Source organism: Solanum pennellii, chromosome 9 (genome assembly GCF_001406875.1).
Source record: "Solanum pennellii chromosome 9, SPENNV200".
Lineage (NCBI taxonomy): Eukaryota > Viridiplantae > Streptophyta > Magnoliopsida > Solanales > Solanaceae > Solanum > Solanum pennellii.
In genome coordinates this window covers 19,253,343-19,271,370 of record NC_028645.1, presented here as the reverse complement: position 1 = coordinate 19,271,370, position 18,028 = coordinate 19,253,343, and the positions used below count along the sequence as shown (strand labels likewise).

The following is an 18,028-nucleotide window of genomic DNA, read 5'->3' as shown; positions in this document are numbered from 1 at the left end:
TTTGCATCTTCCTCATCGACGCTCTATGATGAGTGTTTCTATATTTCCTTAATCTTTTGCTCGTTCTGCACTTTCTTGTTAGCTGTTCTTTTGAGTTCCTACAAGAATCCTTAGGTACATATAGAAGAATGAGCACCTATGTAGTGCTAATACCACACACTATATTTGTTCCCTATTGTTGGATGATAGAGGGTATCCTCCGTATCGAGATTTGATCCTTTAAGATCTTTAAGATAATTATTGTAATATAGAATATCATATCTATGATTCTTTTTCCTTTTGTAAAGCTAGTTGTGGAAATGTGCACCTAGGGGGGCTGTTCAAAACCGAACCGAAACCGATAAGCCGAACCGATAAAAAAGTTATTGGTTTATAGTATTGGGTTATTAGTTTAGTGGTTTTGATAACGGTTTTGATTCTTTTTTATTATCGGGTTATCGGTTCTTAACGGTTTAAGGTTTTTTATTAACGGGTTAACCGATAGCCCAATAGTAAATTACATAACTATATTTAAACCATTTTGTATATTAAGTCCTCGACTTAGAGTTTAATTTTCTACTTTTATTTTTGGTTGTCTCAAACACTTGATTATTCTACAATGTAAAAGTGTTTGCTTTTGAGCAAGATGTAACTTGTGAACTCAAGTGCATGCTTTATTTGGTTTATCAGCTTGTTTCTAAGTAATTTTCAATGTTTTTTCTTGTGTCAAATCTTAGCGGTTAAACCGATAACCGAACCGATAACGATCAAAAACTGATAAATCAATAACCGATAAGCCAATATCTTAATGGTTCTATAACGGTTTAGCATCTCTACAAACCGATAACCAATAAGCCAACCCGATAAGCTTCAAAACCGAACCGAACCGGCCGATACACAGCCCTCAGTGCACCACACGTTTATTCTTTATTATCATACAAATGTGTATAGGTCTAATCTAACGTTGATAATTATCAATTACATTTTTCTTTTGCATATGTTGTTCTGAGCAAATATAGTAATGCTAATTATTTTTTTAATTTAATTTTTATTATTTCTCTGCAAAATAAAAAGTGTTGAAAATATATAAATTCTTTATCTAAATTTAAGAAATGGACGTAAACATATTTAACAAAATTAATAAAGACAAAAGAAAAATATATATTTACCATATTAATGAAGAAAAAAATACCAATAAATTGATTTTACATAAAGTTATAATAACTATAAGATGATGAAACACAAAAGTGAAGTGGACTAATATTTTTTGTTCACTTTATATAAGAGATCATACCAAAATCTATTAAAAGATGAAAATAACCGCAATAAAAAAAAACCTATCGTAAAATACAAAACCAATAAATAAAGTGCAAATATATATACACACAAAAAAGGAATGATATTTTAAGCAAGAAAACAAGACACAAATAATGATACAATCCACCTTCAAAGTAGTTTCATCATATAAATTGAAAAAAAATAAGAATATTTGAACATAAATTATGTAATTGTATTCGGCCTGTTGCTCATACTCAAATAAAGGTATTATCAGAATCGAAAGAAGGACCATAATGTGTTTTTTCTCCAACATATCTACAGTGAAGAAATGTTACAATCCTCAAAATAAATTAGGATAAACTAGAGCCTCACATGTGTGCTATGAGTTAATAAGGTGTTAAAATGATGAATGATAGCTTTAGGGGGAAGTTTGAAGAGTTTGGAGGTCAAACGTCGAAGAACGACCAAGACGTTTGGAAACTAGTCTTGTGTGTGTGCTAGTGTTCCTTTGCATGTTTTATGTGTTGTTTGGTGTCTAAAATGATAGGAGGGGACCCTAGCGTCTAGATGGTCCTTTTTAGGGTCGAAACGTTCAGGTACGACTCCCCAAGGACCACCGTAAGGGTCCTTGCGGAGGACCCAAACATTTGCCATGAAGCTTCCAAACAGACTCAATTGACACCCCTTTGATCAAACGACGCCCCGTCAACAAGGGGCGTGGTTCCACACTTAGTTGTGGGAGCTTAGTGTCACATCCCAAAATCACACCCTAGAAGATAGGGTCAATTTCCGATTGCAACCGGCGTACTTGGCCTCTCAGAGGTCTTGTACAAGCCCTTACATATCATTCATCGCATATACATAATGAAAAGTAGTGCAGGATTCAAACTTTTCACAAAATATTAGAATATCATTAATAATATCTTTCATATAAAATCATAGGAAATACTAGTCTCAATGTCATCAAACTTAAGACACAAGAATACTTTTGGGACACAGCCCATACTTCAAAATATAGAATTACTTAATCTATTACAATACTTTGAAAAGAAACATAAAAGATATCTACGCCCTCGAATAAAATGAGGACATACTTCAACTTCACTTGAATGATGCTACGATCCAAGTCTTGCTTCCCAAATTCTCCTCACCTACCAACAACTATAGAGATAGATAAAATCATGGATTAGTACAACAACATGTACTAAGTATGACATAATGCATGAAAATCATGAAAACGGACATTTATTGGAAATATGCATCTTTTCATTTAAATATCATAATATAATCATAAGAACATTTTATCAACTTAGAAACACATAAGATAACATTTAAACGATTTATCATATTTTTGAGGTAACATCACAGTAACCTAAACTTACTGTACAATGACTTTGCTTCACTGTTACAGTGAAGTATTTTCTTCTTGCCTTTTAACACTTCCTAGCATACAGTCTTCTCACTAAAAGCTATCCTAAGACTCACTTAAGCAACACAAAGAGATACCGCCTATACAACCTCCCTAAGCATGCCTAAATGACCCTAAAGACTACTTATAATAAGACACATACACTCTTACAAGACATCAAACCCATGAAAAATGAGATTTCCTCTACCAAAGATAATTCTAAGTCTCACTTGAGTGAGTTGTGAAGTGACCGCTCATACAATCACTTAAACACACACTTAAGAGATCCTAAAGACTACCTAGGATAGAATCATTCTCACTTAACACTACACATATAGATAATATGACACTCTCTTTCCAAAGGCTATCAAAAGACTTACTGAAGCAAATCAAGAAGATAATGTCCTTGATTGACCTCTTCAATACTACATAAATAATCCTTAAGACTACCTAAGTTTAGATCATGTCTACATATTCAATCATTTTCCCTAACTAGAGTCATTCTTAAGACTCATCTAGGTAAGATACAAAGTGACCAATTTCTATGCCCCCCTCACACCTTAACTAGACAACCCTTAACTACTCTAGATAAGTACTTATTCATTTAACATAATTTATTACTTAAGTCATTATATTCATTAGTTCATTTAGGAGACATTCAACACATAAAGGACATTCAAGTAATGGTCTTGGACAAGACCTAGGAACTCCAACTAACACCTTCAAAGCCTATTGTGCAATGTCTAGATAGCGTCCTATACCACCACCTAAACTTCATAGAACTTCTCTAATGCTAATAGGTATTCCATATGATGAGAATATGCAATAACCGACATATACCATGATAGCAAGACATGGAATCCGGAGTTCTATCCTACTCCGATGAGGTTGTTCTACTTGCCAATGGTAGAACTTAGACACATCCCATGTAGGCATATGGTTAAGGAATATGAAGGGCGTGCTTTGTAATCTAGTCTCATTCTTTAACTATAACTACTTCCCTTACCATACTCACTCAACTCTAGTCTTTGTTCTCATAGAGTAATTTACATTTAAGGTTCATATAAAAGGGTTTCATATCAAGTTCATAACTCAATCACATTTACCCTACCAAAGAAAGGTCCACTAGGGCTACCTCACAATGGCGACAAGAAGCTCATCATGACTTTCCTACAATGTGATATGATGCTGTTCGAACCAATCAACCTTAAGTCTATCATTTCTTTACTTGACGGATACCATTACGACTTTCATTTTCAACATTCATAACCTTACACCAGGTTCAACGTTTCACATAAAGGACCCTCTTAACTTCATTTAAGGTCTCATGTCATTCATACATACAAGACTAAGAGGATTTAGCATCCTAAGTAAAGACATCACATATTCATATTCATACATGCATCAAGTAAGGGACATAAGTCAACCAAGACAAGACACAACATACTTCACCTTAACACATATTACATGTCATTCTAGAAGCACATAAAAATAACCCTTATCATATTTAAGTCATACTATACACTATCATATCATCATAAATATGACCATCATAGACTCATATAGTCAAGTAGGAATAACCAAGCAATAACCCTAAGACTATACATACAAAGCCATAGTTATAGTCTAACATGATCATCTAATTAACATCAATAGAAAAACACCTAGACTTTCACATTACTTATCATGTAGATAGACATTACCATACTTCACATAATCATCATAATACTTCAAGTAATTTTCCGAGAAGGCCATGATCATCATAATGCATAAAGTAACGCCGACAAGGCCACATCCATTGCAAGTAAAGCACATAACACCGCCATCATAAGTGGACCATACCAATAACAACATAATTGAATTCTAATTAACATAAAAATAAGGGAAATAGGGTAGCGTACCACCACTCCATCCTCAACACCTCAATCAAATGCTAAACCATCCAATTCAATATCATAAGACCCTTACTCATAGCAATGAACATCAATTCAATGCATAAATCATAATACTTAATGAAACTAAGTTAATCCAACATAGATTTACCAATATAATACAACCTATACATCAATTGAATACAAATTTTACATCATTAGATAGCCCATATAAAACTACACTAGAATTCATAAATATTAAGTAACCCATAAAGTAGTCAAAAACTAGGGTTCATCAACTTCATGGGTTCATATGTTAGTTGAGTTAAAATCATATATTTAATAACAATTCAATCCATATTCAATGCTTAAAAACCTTTAATGCAAGAACCCATGCATAGATTATGAAATTGGACAATTCATCATTGAAAATTTTAGAAAACATCTTTGAAAGTTGGGCTTCTTGATGAATAGAGTTTCAAGGATAAAAAACCATACATCAATGAAGCTAATTCTTGAATTTGATGAAGAATATCCACTCAATCCTCCAATCCAATCCCTTCCTTGAGTTTTGACTCCAATGGAGTTCTAGAGAAATTTCTAAGGGATTTTGGATTTTGATTATGAAGAATGAAATTTTTGAAGTGTTTTAGGCTTATAAAAACATTTAAGATGCCCAAAAGACCCTTAAGAAACCGCCACTATCCTTATTTGGACGTGGGGTGAATTTACAAGTTCACCCCTCAACTTAACAGTGAACTGCACGCAGGGACACAGGCCCATCGACGACCCATCCTTTGACCAATGGACCGTTCTACTGGTCCGTGGTCTGGGACTGAGGCTTTTCTTTGGTATATACTCTCCCATGAATAAGTATTAGTCGACGAGACACCACCAACGGGGGGTCGACTGACCCACTGGGCATCGGTTGTCTTGGGCACCAACTTTGGGTACTTCCTCAAGGACCCTTGGATTGTCCTTGGGGATGTTTGCCCGGATGTTTCCAACCCAAACATGCTCGTATACAATTTTAGGACCTATCACATGAATTTCATCCAAAACGAACACGCAAAGCTCAACGAAACATGCCTATACACACAAGGTCATTTTAAGATAAAATTTTCAAACGTCATGGATGTTCTTGGACGTTTGACCTCCAAACTTCACGAAAATTGACACACTGCCTATATACACCATAATAACTCATTTGAGGACCTTATAACCTCATGAACCACCTATAAACACATAGAACCACATATGAGGCACATAGGTGACTTAGTCGTTGAATGTTTTAGTCGTCCTTTGACGTTTGACTCCCAATGCACCTAAACTCTTAGACATTGCCTCAATACCACATTATAATCCAATTTAGGACCATAGACCATCATGACCAACATGTTAGGCTCTAGTTCACCTAAGTCTTTTTTTTGGGATCTTACATTTAGCCCCATATTTGGGAGTCTCACCCAAACCATGGACTAGCAAGACAGTCCGTAGTCCCATCGACGCCTCGTCATTAGTGGCCGTCGTTTGACACCTGCAATATCTGCAGGGTCTTGGCCAAGTGAGGGGTGAATTGTAAAAATCACCCCACGTCCTAATTAACTAGTACACAGTTATTTGAACTGTTTTAAAGTATTTTAAGTTAGTGTAAACACCTAGACCCCCTCAGTTTTCAAAATAAAAACCCCTCTCCCAAATAAAGTTCTCTCAAGACTCCATGGGAGCCTTGAAGTCAAGTTGAAGCTAGGATTGAAGAATTTCAGTGATTTCTCCATCAATTTCGTGGGATTTCAACTAGTAAGGTATGTTGATTTCATCCTTTATTCTTCTTTCATTCAAGGAGCCAATTTCCAAGGCTTTTCACATATCACCAAAAACCTTGAAATTCTATTTTGAATTCTAAGCATGGGTTCTTGCGTGAAAAGATTTAAATTTGTAACACCGCATATCCAAAACATATAAAAAAAATTAGCTTTTCAGAAAATCTGTAGGTGCAGTCGACGGTTGTAATCGACGGACTGTAGCCTGATCCATGGTCTGTTCTGCACACCCGTCGATTGAGTCAGAAACCCCTAAGATCTCAGTCCAAGAAAATTTGACTAAGTGTCGAATGACGGACGGACCTGCGATCCGTAGGTCAGAATACGGTCCGTCGTTTGTGTCCATCGATCAACACCCCATTTACCCATTCTCTGATACGAATGACGATTGACCAGCATAGACCTTCGTTCGATCTACGGTCCATAGGTCTAACCATAGGTAGAAGTTAGCAATCAGTTATGGAAGAATGAAGTTGGGTCAATTTCAATTGATCATAACTCTTAGCACAAAATGTATTAGGTGTCTCATGATATACCCACATATAGATAATTTAATTAGCTTTCCTTAGCCACCAACTTTTCTAAAATCAGACCTCCGAGTAAAAAGTTATGTCTATTTTAGTAAAGTCCTATCGAACAAACCCAACCTACGGACCCAAAAAGGGTTTAGCGTACCCAATTGGCTAGTAGTTCTGGGACTATTTGGGTACGTTGAACCCTAACCCAACTCGGTATTATGCTACTCCCATGAATTCTGTAAATTTACTGACTATGTCTGAGTTTCTATAAATACTGGATAGCTCGAAACTGAACATGCAAACTGAGAATGCAACAAATAATCTGGTAATTATGCATTTATAACTGAGGCATGTATATCTGAAGTGTCTAAAATATCTGACCTAGCATGTGTAATTCAAGAACTAAAGAAATATAAAGCTAGGGTTCTGAAATCCATGTGATAGCCTGAGTAATTACATGATAATCTGATTTGGAACATATATTTAATAAATTCATGAAGTTATATCAAAGTTCTAGAAACCCTGGGTCTACTCATGATATGGGAATCAAGAATCTGACTAAAAACTAGGGACCCAACGGGTGAAAGGAACCCACTAGTGAAATCCCACATGCCTGGTGATGAAATCCATGAAAAAAATACTTTCGGGGCTGAAACTGCTCGAACTTGTGACGTTCTTGAACTAGGGTTCGTGAGCTTTTTCTCCTCTCTTGCTTCTAATTTTCTAAGTTTTGATTTAATAATTTAACTTAGATATATTTTAATTATGTTTTTAGGCTTAAACTGACTATAATATGATGATTTAGGGTCAAAACAGCGTAAATTAGTGTTTGAACGAAGTGGGAAAGGTCCAAAAGATCCTTGGGAAAGTTGCTGTCGGACCAAACGACGGCCAGGACTGATGGTCCGTCGTCTGACCGACGCCCCATCATTAGTTTTCGCCAACTGAGCCTGTTTTACAGGCCTTTACTAAAATGGGAATAACATTTTACTCGGAGGTCAGATTTTTAGCAAGGTCGGTGGCTATGGAAAGATAATTCAATTATCTATTTGTGGGTAGGTCATGTGACACCTAATATATTTTTTTCTAAGAGTTATGACCATTTGAAGTTGACCCAACTGCATTTCTCCTTAACTGTCTGCAAATTTTCCACTTAGGGACCGTAGGTCCACCTACGGACTGTGCTGGTCATCTGTAGCTGTTGTCAGAGAATGGGTGAATGGGGGTCTCGATCGACGGTCACGGACTACAGATCGTCGTCTGACCTACAGACCGTAAGTATGTCCGTCGTCCAAGACTTAACCAATTTTTCTGGGTTGAAATTTTTGGGAGTTTCTGATCCCATCGACGGTTGTGCAGGACGGACCGTCGTCTGACCTACAGACTGTCGATGCCACCGTTGGTTGCACCTGCAGATTTTTTCGGTAAAGCTAGCTTTTGGTTTTTTTTGGCTATAGGGTGTTACAGGTCCCGTGTCGCGTCTCGAGGATAGCTCGGGGCGTGACAAAATTGATGTTTTATGAATTAATCAGTGTTAAATGATGGTTTTATGATAAAAAAAAAACTCCATGAACCCATGTATTCCTTGAATTCCAAATTTTGGTTGTAAAGTGGGTGTATTAATTATGATCTAATAAGGTTGAATTCATGTTTAGATTGTTATGGACGATTGAATTATGTGTTGATCATTGTTGAAATTTCTCATAGTTGCCTTATAGAATTGATATCTATATTGAATTCTGTTGGATCATTGGTATGGATGAATTGTTGGCCTAGTTTTGTGAATTTTTTGGAAAGGCTCAGGAATGGTGATCGTGGCTATTGGAAGGTGGTGAGTTGACCTAATTCCTTTGTTTATTGTATAATAGATATCCACTTGCTATTGATTTGTATGGTCCGCTTATTGTGGCGGTGTTTAATTGTTATAAACGTTATGAACATGGCCTTGTCGGCATTATTATGTGAATTTTGACATTATCATGGTATAGTATGAATGAATGTATAAAGTGGAGGTGCTCATATGATGTCTAGATGATCTTGTATGGGTGCTACTATGATATGATGGAATGTACTTCCTTTTAGGTGTTGTTATATGATGATGAAGGACTAAGGAGAGTCTTTGTAGAATGATGTTGTATCTTGTGTTGGTAGACTAGTTGTTCCTACTTGGTACTTGAATTGTATTGAATGAGTGTATGAATGAAAGTCTAGGATCATTAGACCTAAAGTAGGTACCCTTCTATGAATGACTAATGTGAAACCTTGAATATGAAAAGAAGATTGAGAATGTGAAACCTTGAATATGAAAAAAAAGGTTAATTAAGAAGCCTTGAAGTTATAGACCTATATGGTGCCTCCTTCTTGAGCGGAATGATGGACTTAGAGGTAGTTGACCGTAACGGCATGAAACCATCTCTAAGAAAGTCATAAGAGCTATCCAAATAGACCTTGATTGGCAGCCCTATGGGACCCATTCTTGGAAATGGTATTATGAGTTGGTAGGGCTTAGTGATGGTACCTTCTCTAATACATCTATGTGAATGAAATTACTCTATGAGAACAAAGGCAAATCACCGAGTGGATATGCTTAAGGGAGTAACTCTAGTTGAGTACGAGACTAGAGTACAAAGAAACCTTTTGATATCGCCTAAACCATATGCCTATATGGGATGTGTCCTAATCCTACCCTTGGCAAGTAGAATAACTTCCACGGTGTGGGTTCCTTTTGACATCGGATTTCATACCTAACTAGTATGATCTATGTCGGTTAATGCCTATTCTCATCATATGTGGGATGTGCACTCTAGTATTGGATAGGTTCTACAATGTGCAGGTAGTGGAATGAGACGCTATCTACACATGACATGAGTAGGTTTTGAAGATGCTAGAATGAGTTCCCTAGGTCTTTCAAAACCATTATGTGAAGTCCCCTAACTATTTAGTTGTCTCTTAAAATGGCTAATTGAATAATGTTGACTTAGTTAAATTATGTCAAGAGAAAGATCCTTACCTAGGGTAGCTTTGAGGATCACTTAGGTGTGCTTGAAAAGGTTGTATGAGCCGTCTCTTCATATTTTACTTAAGTGAGTCTTAGAGTAACCTTAGGTAGATGGTCTAAAGTGATGAAAATGCTTAATTCTTGAATATGGAATATGTCTTATACGTGATTGTTGACTTGTATTATGTCTCGTAAACTCTTTTGATGAAGGTTTCTATCAAAATAGCATGAAAACATATCTTAAAGTAAATGTCCCTTTTTGCATGGTTTTCTTGCATGTTCACCATACTTAGTACATTAATTGTGCTAATTCTATATGTTTCTCTGTGTCTACAAGTGTAGGTGGCAAGTGGGGATTTTTTAGAAGTTGAAGCTTGGGAAGTAGATTTCTCTCAAGATTGGTATGTTCGAGGACATGAACAATGTTTCTAGTTTCCTTTTCTAAAAGACTTTGTAATAGACTATAAGTTTCTTTTCAAATTGATGAAAGGTTTGTGACCCTATGATATCGACTTGTGTTAAGATGACTTATGACGAGACTTAGTTTCTTTCTTAAGTTTTATAAAAGAATTCTCTTATTGATTATTATTGTGAAAAATTTTAATTCTGCACTACTTTTCATACATATGTGATGAATGAATGCTAAGAGCCTTGTACAAGACCTCCGAGAGGTCAAGTACGTCGTGTGATGCCTAGGGGGTACTCCCCGATCATTACAAGAAATATAACTCTCAAATCCAAAACACAAATTGTAACTGAAACCCAAAAGTAGAAAATGGGTGATGAATACATGATGATGAAAAGTTTTTAGAAGCAACATAAGTTATGAATACAAAACTACTAAGATGATTTTTACTATGAGTTTGATAGATCATTTGACTATGTGATTGAATATATAAATTTTTTTGTCCAAATTTATAAAATCCTATAAAGTATATGAAAAGGCATGAGATGAATTTCGTAGAAGATGAGACGAATTAAACATTTTAGTTGAACGAATTATAGGTAATAACAACTTCTAACAGACGTGGGAATATGGAACAACTTTGTACAATCAGATTCAGTATATATTATTTAGAAACCTATTAATTTAATTTTAGAAGTTAATGAAAAACATATTTTTATCTCCATTTTTTGATGAGTATGACTTTTTATTTATATATATATATATTATCTTTTTAAACCTTTTCAACTTTTAAATTAAGAGTAATTAAGACTATACAATAATAGAAAAAGGTCAAAAATATATTTGAAATTTGACCGAAATTGTTGTAAGCATGTACTGATATCAAACTTTGGACAAGACATTTTATCCCTGCACTATTGAATAGTGCATTTTGAAGCTATATGTGAGCCCATGTGAAAATAAAAAATATTGAATAATTATAAATAGTAATGTGTCCCATTAAAGTACACTATTAAATAGTGCAGGGGGTAAAAAGTCCTCCATAAAGTTTGGTATCGTAACAATAATTTCGGCCAAATTAAAATTGAAGTATTTGTCAAGCCCTTTTCCCATATAATAAATTAGAAAGTTATTTACTAATATTTAATTATTTAGATATGATTTAGTGTAGGGATCCACTTTTACAATTTTCATCATTTTAATCTTCTAATTCTCATTTCTTAATCTTAACCTTTCAAATTTCTCACACAATTAATAAAAGACTACATATGAGTAATTAAGTTAAAGACTTAAAGTAGATACATTTATCTTTTGAAGTTAAATTTTATGCTTTATCTTTTTTATATTTATTTTAATAGTAATTGACCTTTCAAATTTTCAGGTGACTTTTGAATTAGAAATTTATTTATTGATATTTTATTAATTAAATTATGATTTAGCATAGGAACAAAATAGTAATATAACTTTTGACTAACATTCTTTCCACTTATAGTATAACTAGTCATGGACATGTGCTTTGCACGTGAGCCTCACGAAAATATTCTATATGATAGGAGTTATATTAAAATCACATTGTGATGAATTTCACAAATAATTTATCAAAAAAATATAAATGAAATAAATGAACAATCAACCTACGTAAATGATTTTTTTTTCTAATTGTAGAGTCAAAATGCAAAATAATTAAATATGCTAAATGTCAAATTTGGACAACAAAATTTAATGCGATAAATAATTTACCTTTTTATGTTATTAGATCAAAACATGCAATATATTACGTTGTTACTTCGCTAAGAAAGGGACAATACACACATAATATACCTTAACAATTTGTACCAAAATTTGAATTATCACATGTACTTGTAACAAGTATATATGTTGTTTTCGTAATACATTCACATGGTTATTTTTCATACTTATTATATTTTAATCTTTTAGCCTTTTTTTTTTCTTTTACTTAATATTATTTTCCCCTAACATTACTATTACGTATCGTTTGCCTTAGTTCTTCTCCTTTCGTTTATGTTCCTTCCATTTTATTTTTATTGAATTCTTTCCTACTTCCACATTTTCAATCATAAAAAGAATTATCTATAAACGCAAAATAAAAGTGGATTTTCTTTTAATTTTGATTGTAATTTATAAATATGTAAATTTATTTTAAAGGAATTCAAAAGTATTCTATTTGAATTAAATGAAATGATATAAAATACAATAAATAGATAATTTTGACCTTCCTATTCCGAATTATGATTCATAAGTAAATATGCATACACATGTCAAGATGGTGAATACATGTGAAAATGTTTTTTGTCAAAAATTCGAAACTTAAATATTAAGTGTTTAACTAAGGAAATAGAAGCAACATATTTTTTAATTTAACTTACTGAAAAATAATTCTTGAGTGGGTTGATTCCCTCCCTGCATTTATTGTTTCACAAGCTATGCTTATCAAATAATCCACTAACATCCCTAATTGTTAACAATTACATTGAAGTTGACAATAATAATGTGAAATAAGTGATATTAAGATAACTCTTAAGTTCTAACAACTTACTCAAGCTATTTTATCAATTTCAATGACTTTCTATCTTCCAATATCATTATTGCATGATATAATCCACATTTGAATACCTTAACACTGCTCCCATTTATATCTAATTTTGAAGTTAGGAGTTTCTCACTTATAATAATATATGATATGATATATGATTTTATAGAATTCTAAATTTTATGGGATCTAGATGATTCTATTCTACAATCTCTCACGTATATAATGACATAATAGAATAAAATTATTCAAATATCTTATTCCACTCCAACAACTTTGTAACAATCCAATAACAAATTTTCCCGATTTGCCAACGTTTGAGGGTTTTGTTCTATAATTGTTGTTTCTCTTTGATTCTGATGCCTGTTTATTGATCTACTCCTTGCATCTGTGAATTTTGTTATACCTACAAAACTTAACAAACTGTTGTAAGTAGTCCTTGTTCTCCTTCCTTAGGATTTGAACTAGAGCCTTTTATCCACCCTTCCACTCTTCTTCTATGTTACTCATCATCTGAAAAGTCTAATCCTCATACAGGGTTCCTCCACTCTAGTTATTATTCCCTCGTTCACTTTTACTTATCACTCATACCTAAAATAAATTTTTACTTGTCACATTTGACATATCAAGAAAACACAATAATTTTTTCCCTTAGTTTACTCTCAACGTTAAATACTTATTCTCCAAATCATTTTCCAAGACCTAAAACATCATTTAATAAGGATAGTTTAGTAAAATCCTATACCAATAATGTTTTCCTTAATGGGTGTGTCTGGTGAAACTGTGACAAATAAAAATGAATAGTAGTATCATTCAAGGGGTATATCATACACTTTCAATAATGTTTTCAACACCAAAGAATCAGTCTCAGTAATCACCTTCTCCACTTATGTTATCTTTATGTATTTCAGTGCATGTAGGATGGCCATTTCTTCAGCTTTAAGGTTAGTGGTCATAGGGTCCTCAATATCCTTTGCTTGTGTTTGAACTATTTTCAATACTATCTCTTACACAAAATCCCTAAATGGAGTTCCCTTTGTTTTATTTATACTCAACTTGTATTGAAGGAGGGGAGTATAAAAAATGAACAATCAACTTGAAATCACAATAAACAAATAAGTTCCTTGTAAACAAATAGGTTCGTTGCATGAGAGTATCATGTAATGTCATTTAAAATTAGCGTTTTAGTTTCCCTCACATGCATCACACAAATAATATTACAAAATAGTTAACATGCACACATTACATACTTTGGAAAACAAACAGACCATCACCTACCTCGAAACAAATATGAATGCTCGAAAGTACTTGAGCTTTCCCCCTTTTTAATGCATCGGCTTGTCCTTGACCTACAACAAAAAGCAAAGAAATCAATGAACGTTGGCCTAATTAAATCCATATATACTCAAATCCTAACCCTTATCCAATTCATGATCATTCTACCTAAATAAGGACTTTTCCTACTATTAATTCAAGTCAAAACCCTCCCTAGATTAACAATCTAGATTCCAGGGCTTTAAGAATCAAATTACTAAGTTAAGAGAATTGGTGGAAAAATTTATGGCATCTACCCTAAATCGCTTTCCATTTTCCCCACAATGAAGTGCAAAAATTTAAGAGGATTTGAGCACTTTCTACATTAAAACATGACTTATCCCGCTATTGCATTCCAACTAGGTATTGTGGCGTCTTCATAGTGGACCACCTACTAAATCGCCTACATAATTCATCTTGCTATAGTGGCATGGAATTTTCTATAGTGGCTTGCATGGAATTGGATACTCGTAAACTTTCCCAAAAGCCCCTATTTCACAACATACCTTCGACTCTTGATGTTCTATACTACCCCTTTTCACCAAGTTTGATACGGTGAGTCTTACTCACTCAAAGAATAATACCCTGTGGACTCCTTAATGTCTTAGGTACTAGAAAACACGATTCAAGCTTAGACACACCACTCAGTTCATTCCTCGATCACCCTATACCTTATCTTTCTCGTATTTCATATGAGATCACCTAACCAACAATCATATATATATATATATATATATATATATATATATGAGAACCTAAGATCCGCCTATGTGGCACCACCATAAACCAGCATTCCCTTTTAATTTATTTATTTCAAAAATTAGTCTTTTCTTTCATAAAAAGTTGTGACTTTTATGAAAAGTTGCGACTTATCTGCCTATTTGGAACCACCACAAACCAAGATTCCCGTTCAATTTATTTATTTCAAAATTAGTCTTTCTTTCATAAAAAGTTGTGACTTTTATGAAAGTTGCGACTTTTATGAAAAGTTGCGACTTTTATAAAAAGTTGCGACTTCTATGAAAAGTTGTGACTTTTACGAAAGTTGTGATTTTATGAACAATTGTCACTTTTATGAAGAGTTGCGATTTTTATGAAAAGTTGTGAATTTTATGAATGGTTGTGACTTTTATGATAACACACAATAAGGATTTATTTACGCTATCCCTTGTTGTCTATAAATATAGGGATCTCCTCTCACTTAAAATAACGAAAATTTGAACTACTTCTTCAGTTTCTGCACAATTAAATATTCATATACTTTGTTCATGTTAAATGACCCACTAACACCATTATTTTATATCAATACACTTGTGAATAGAATTATTCTATCCTGAGAGGATCTATTCCTTGAAACCTCGAGTACTAGAGGAGGATAATTTACTTAAGGGGACAATGAGTATTTAATGGGCTGGATTTTTCCTATTTGTGCCGTTCTATTGTTACAGATCATGGTATGTTTTTGACATTCATTAATATATGTTGATGTTATTAATTATTGTTTTTGAGTACATATTTTAAACTTTGTTATTTATATTTATGATTTTGATCATTATGTTGAAGTAAAGATATGTTAATCAAGAGTTTGTTGTAATCCTTAGGTTATTGGTGTCATGTACATTAGAATTGTTAAACTTTCAAAATAAATGACTTTGATCTTTATAGAGTTTTCAGTGGCTAAAAAATCCATGGGATGTTCAAAAAGGGACTTGAGTATTAAGAATTTATGGTGGTTCCACACTACGTTGTAGTTTTAGTTATTTAACTTATAGAAACATTCAATTGATTAGTCACATGGATGAAATAAAGGGATATGGGATGGTAGGTATTTTGCTCAACCTTAATCAAACGTTTGAGGTCAACTGTTTGAGTAGAGTCAATGAATTACCCCTTAAAGTAGGATGAATACATATTAATAAAATATTAAATAAATAATTTTATCTTTACAAACATTATATTAAAATTCTTCAAAAAAATATAATCTTAACCATATTTATCGAAACATAAACAAGTAAACAACAAAGTATGCATTTTGGCTATGAAAATAGTGTCATCAACTGCAAATGATTTTGAAAAAGGGACTTGCCAAGACATTATTCAATCCAAATTATTTGAGTGAGATAAGTTATTCCATCAAACTCCAAGTGATGTGTTTTCTAATTTTAATTAACCTATCAAGTATCCAACTAATTATAAAAGATTCAAAATATTTAGATTGTGTATGTAGAGGCCTAGAATAGGAGGAAAAACTCTCGCAATTGATGAATGTGTGTACCACTTTATGAATGTATAATGAAACAATTACATATATTTTCTAAAGACTTTGGTGATGAATAACTATAGTAAAATGAAGAATAAATCACAAAATGCGTACACTTAAAATCAAATCTTTTTTGTTTTAAAATTTTAAAAAATAATTATTTCATCATTGTGTAAAATATTTTTGACAATTTATCGTAGGGCAAACCCACTCAAAAACACTTATATTATAAAAAGTTCAAAAGTAGATCATTGACAAAGTTCACAACCTTGCGAAGCGCGGACAATTTTGTAAATGTTTTCTAACCAGATTCTTTAATCATTGGTTCAACGAACCATAACGATTGGTGTGGTTCATTACAAATTAACTTTCCTAACTCGGTATTATAACCGAATAACCTTCTAATACGTATATTAACTCTCATAATCCCCAATCCATCTTCTCCCAAAGGTCAAGATCATCAAGAAACAACCTTTTCTAATTTTCCAAGATCTAAAGGCTCCAAGTTCAAGATTCTCTTCAAGAAATCTAGAGTTTTGAATCAAGGTTCACTCCCAAAATTCTTCTCCAAGAAATTCATAGAAGGGTTTTCCAAGTTCAGGTTCCAAGCTCGAAGCTTTTCTACAAGAACTCTTGTTCCTCCACGTGTTGAAATAACTTGTTCCTCCCCAAGAATTATATTTATATGGTTTCAAAGAATTCTCTGTGAATGAATTAGGGTTAGGACGAAATCTCATGTTCTTGAGTTTTTTATTCTTGAATCTTTATTAAACCTCCGTGAATGTACTTAAATCCCATATTGGATGCAATACTTCCTTTAAAGAGAGGTCTAAGTTAAGCTAGTGTCTTATTTTGTATTAGTGTGATTGAGACCGAAAGGAGATATCATCATGACTTTGAGATCAAAAGATAATTAGCGCAATTGAAGATGACCTAGACTACTTATTAGTAATTGATTTTGGATTGAATAGCAATGGATCATTGAGTGTTGATTGAATCTCAAGTTTTCCTAATTAACCTACATCCCTTGATTGATATCGTCCTTACCCCCATTAGAAGTGTAGTTGTCAAAATTTCCTTTTCAATTGCCATTGGGCTCAAACCTGGGCGTTTGGACAAACTTTGAACCCCTTTAACCGTTAAGTTTCTCTTTAGTGTCAAAGGGATTAATTAAAATGTTCATAAAATTAGAATTTGACATTATATATTCACTATGATTTTTCAATGGATAAGATTTGGATTCCACTCATGAGTTTCACTTAGCTCCACTCCTGTGTGGCACATCTTTATAGCCTAAACGATTATATACATATGATTCATTTTAAAATTAGTACGCTTAGTCTCTTGATTACACCTCTTAATTGAACGTAGTTTTCTTATTTATCGTGTCCGAAATACACAAACTTGACAGAATGATTATTTTACAAAAAGATGCATTCTATTATAGAGGTTGTTTAAATTATGTTACCCACTAAAAAATGCCCCCACCCCCATCCTCCCGTCCTCCCCACCGTCCCGGAGGACCCCTAACATCCTCGAGGCGCCATGCCCTAAGGACCACCCCCGTCCCCAAGGCTCGTGCCCTGAGGAACACACACACACCCTCCCCCCACCCCTCCGTC

The 18,028-nt window shown here is 33.6% G+C and overlaps 1 protein-coding gene across 5 annotated transcripts in view; it reads right to left on the bottom strand.

Annotated features, from left to right (window-relative positions):
- Positions 1-2,360: 2,360 nt before the first annotated feature.
- The window catches only part of LOC107029618, a 43,250-nt gene continuing 27,582 nt past the window's right edge, over positions 2,361-18,028 (bottom strand). For 2 of the 5 annotated variants that reach the window (XM_027911861.1, XM_027911862.1), the window contains 3 exons: positions 14,111-14,181; positions 12,669-12,702; positions 2,369-2,418 (listed from right to left, as the gene is read on the bottom strand). In XM_027911861.1, coding sequence (XP_027767662.1) covers positions 2,405-2,418; positions 12,669-12,702; positions 14,111-14,181 — 119 coding nt within the window. In that variant the 3' untranslated portion in view covers positions 2,369-2,404. Of the gene's footprint in view, positions 2,419-12,668; positions 12,703-14,110; positions 14,182-18,028 lie in introns of all 5 variants that reach the window. The other 3 variants (XM_015231052.2, XR_003574508.1, XR_003574507.1) reach the window with 3 other exon arrangements.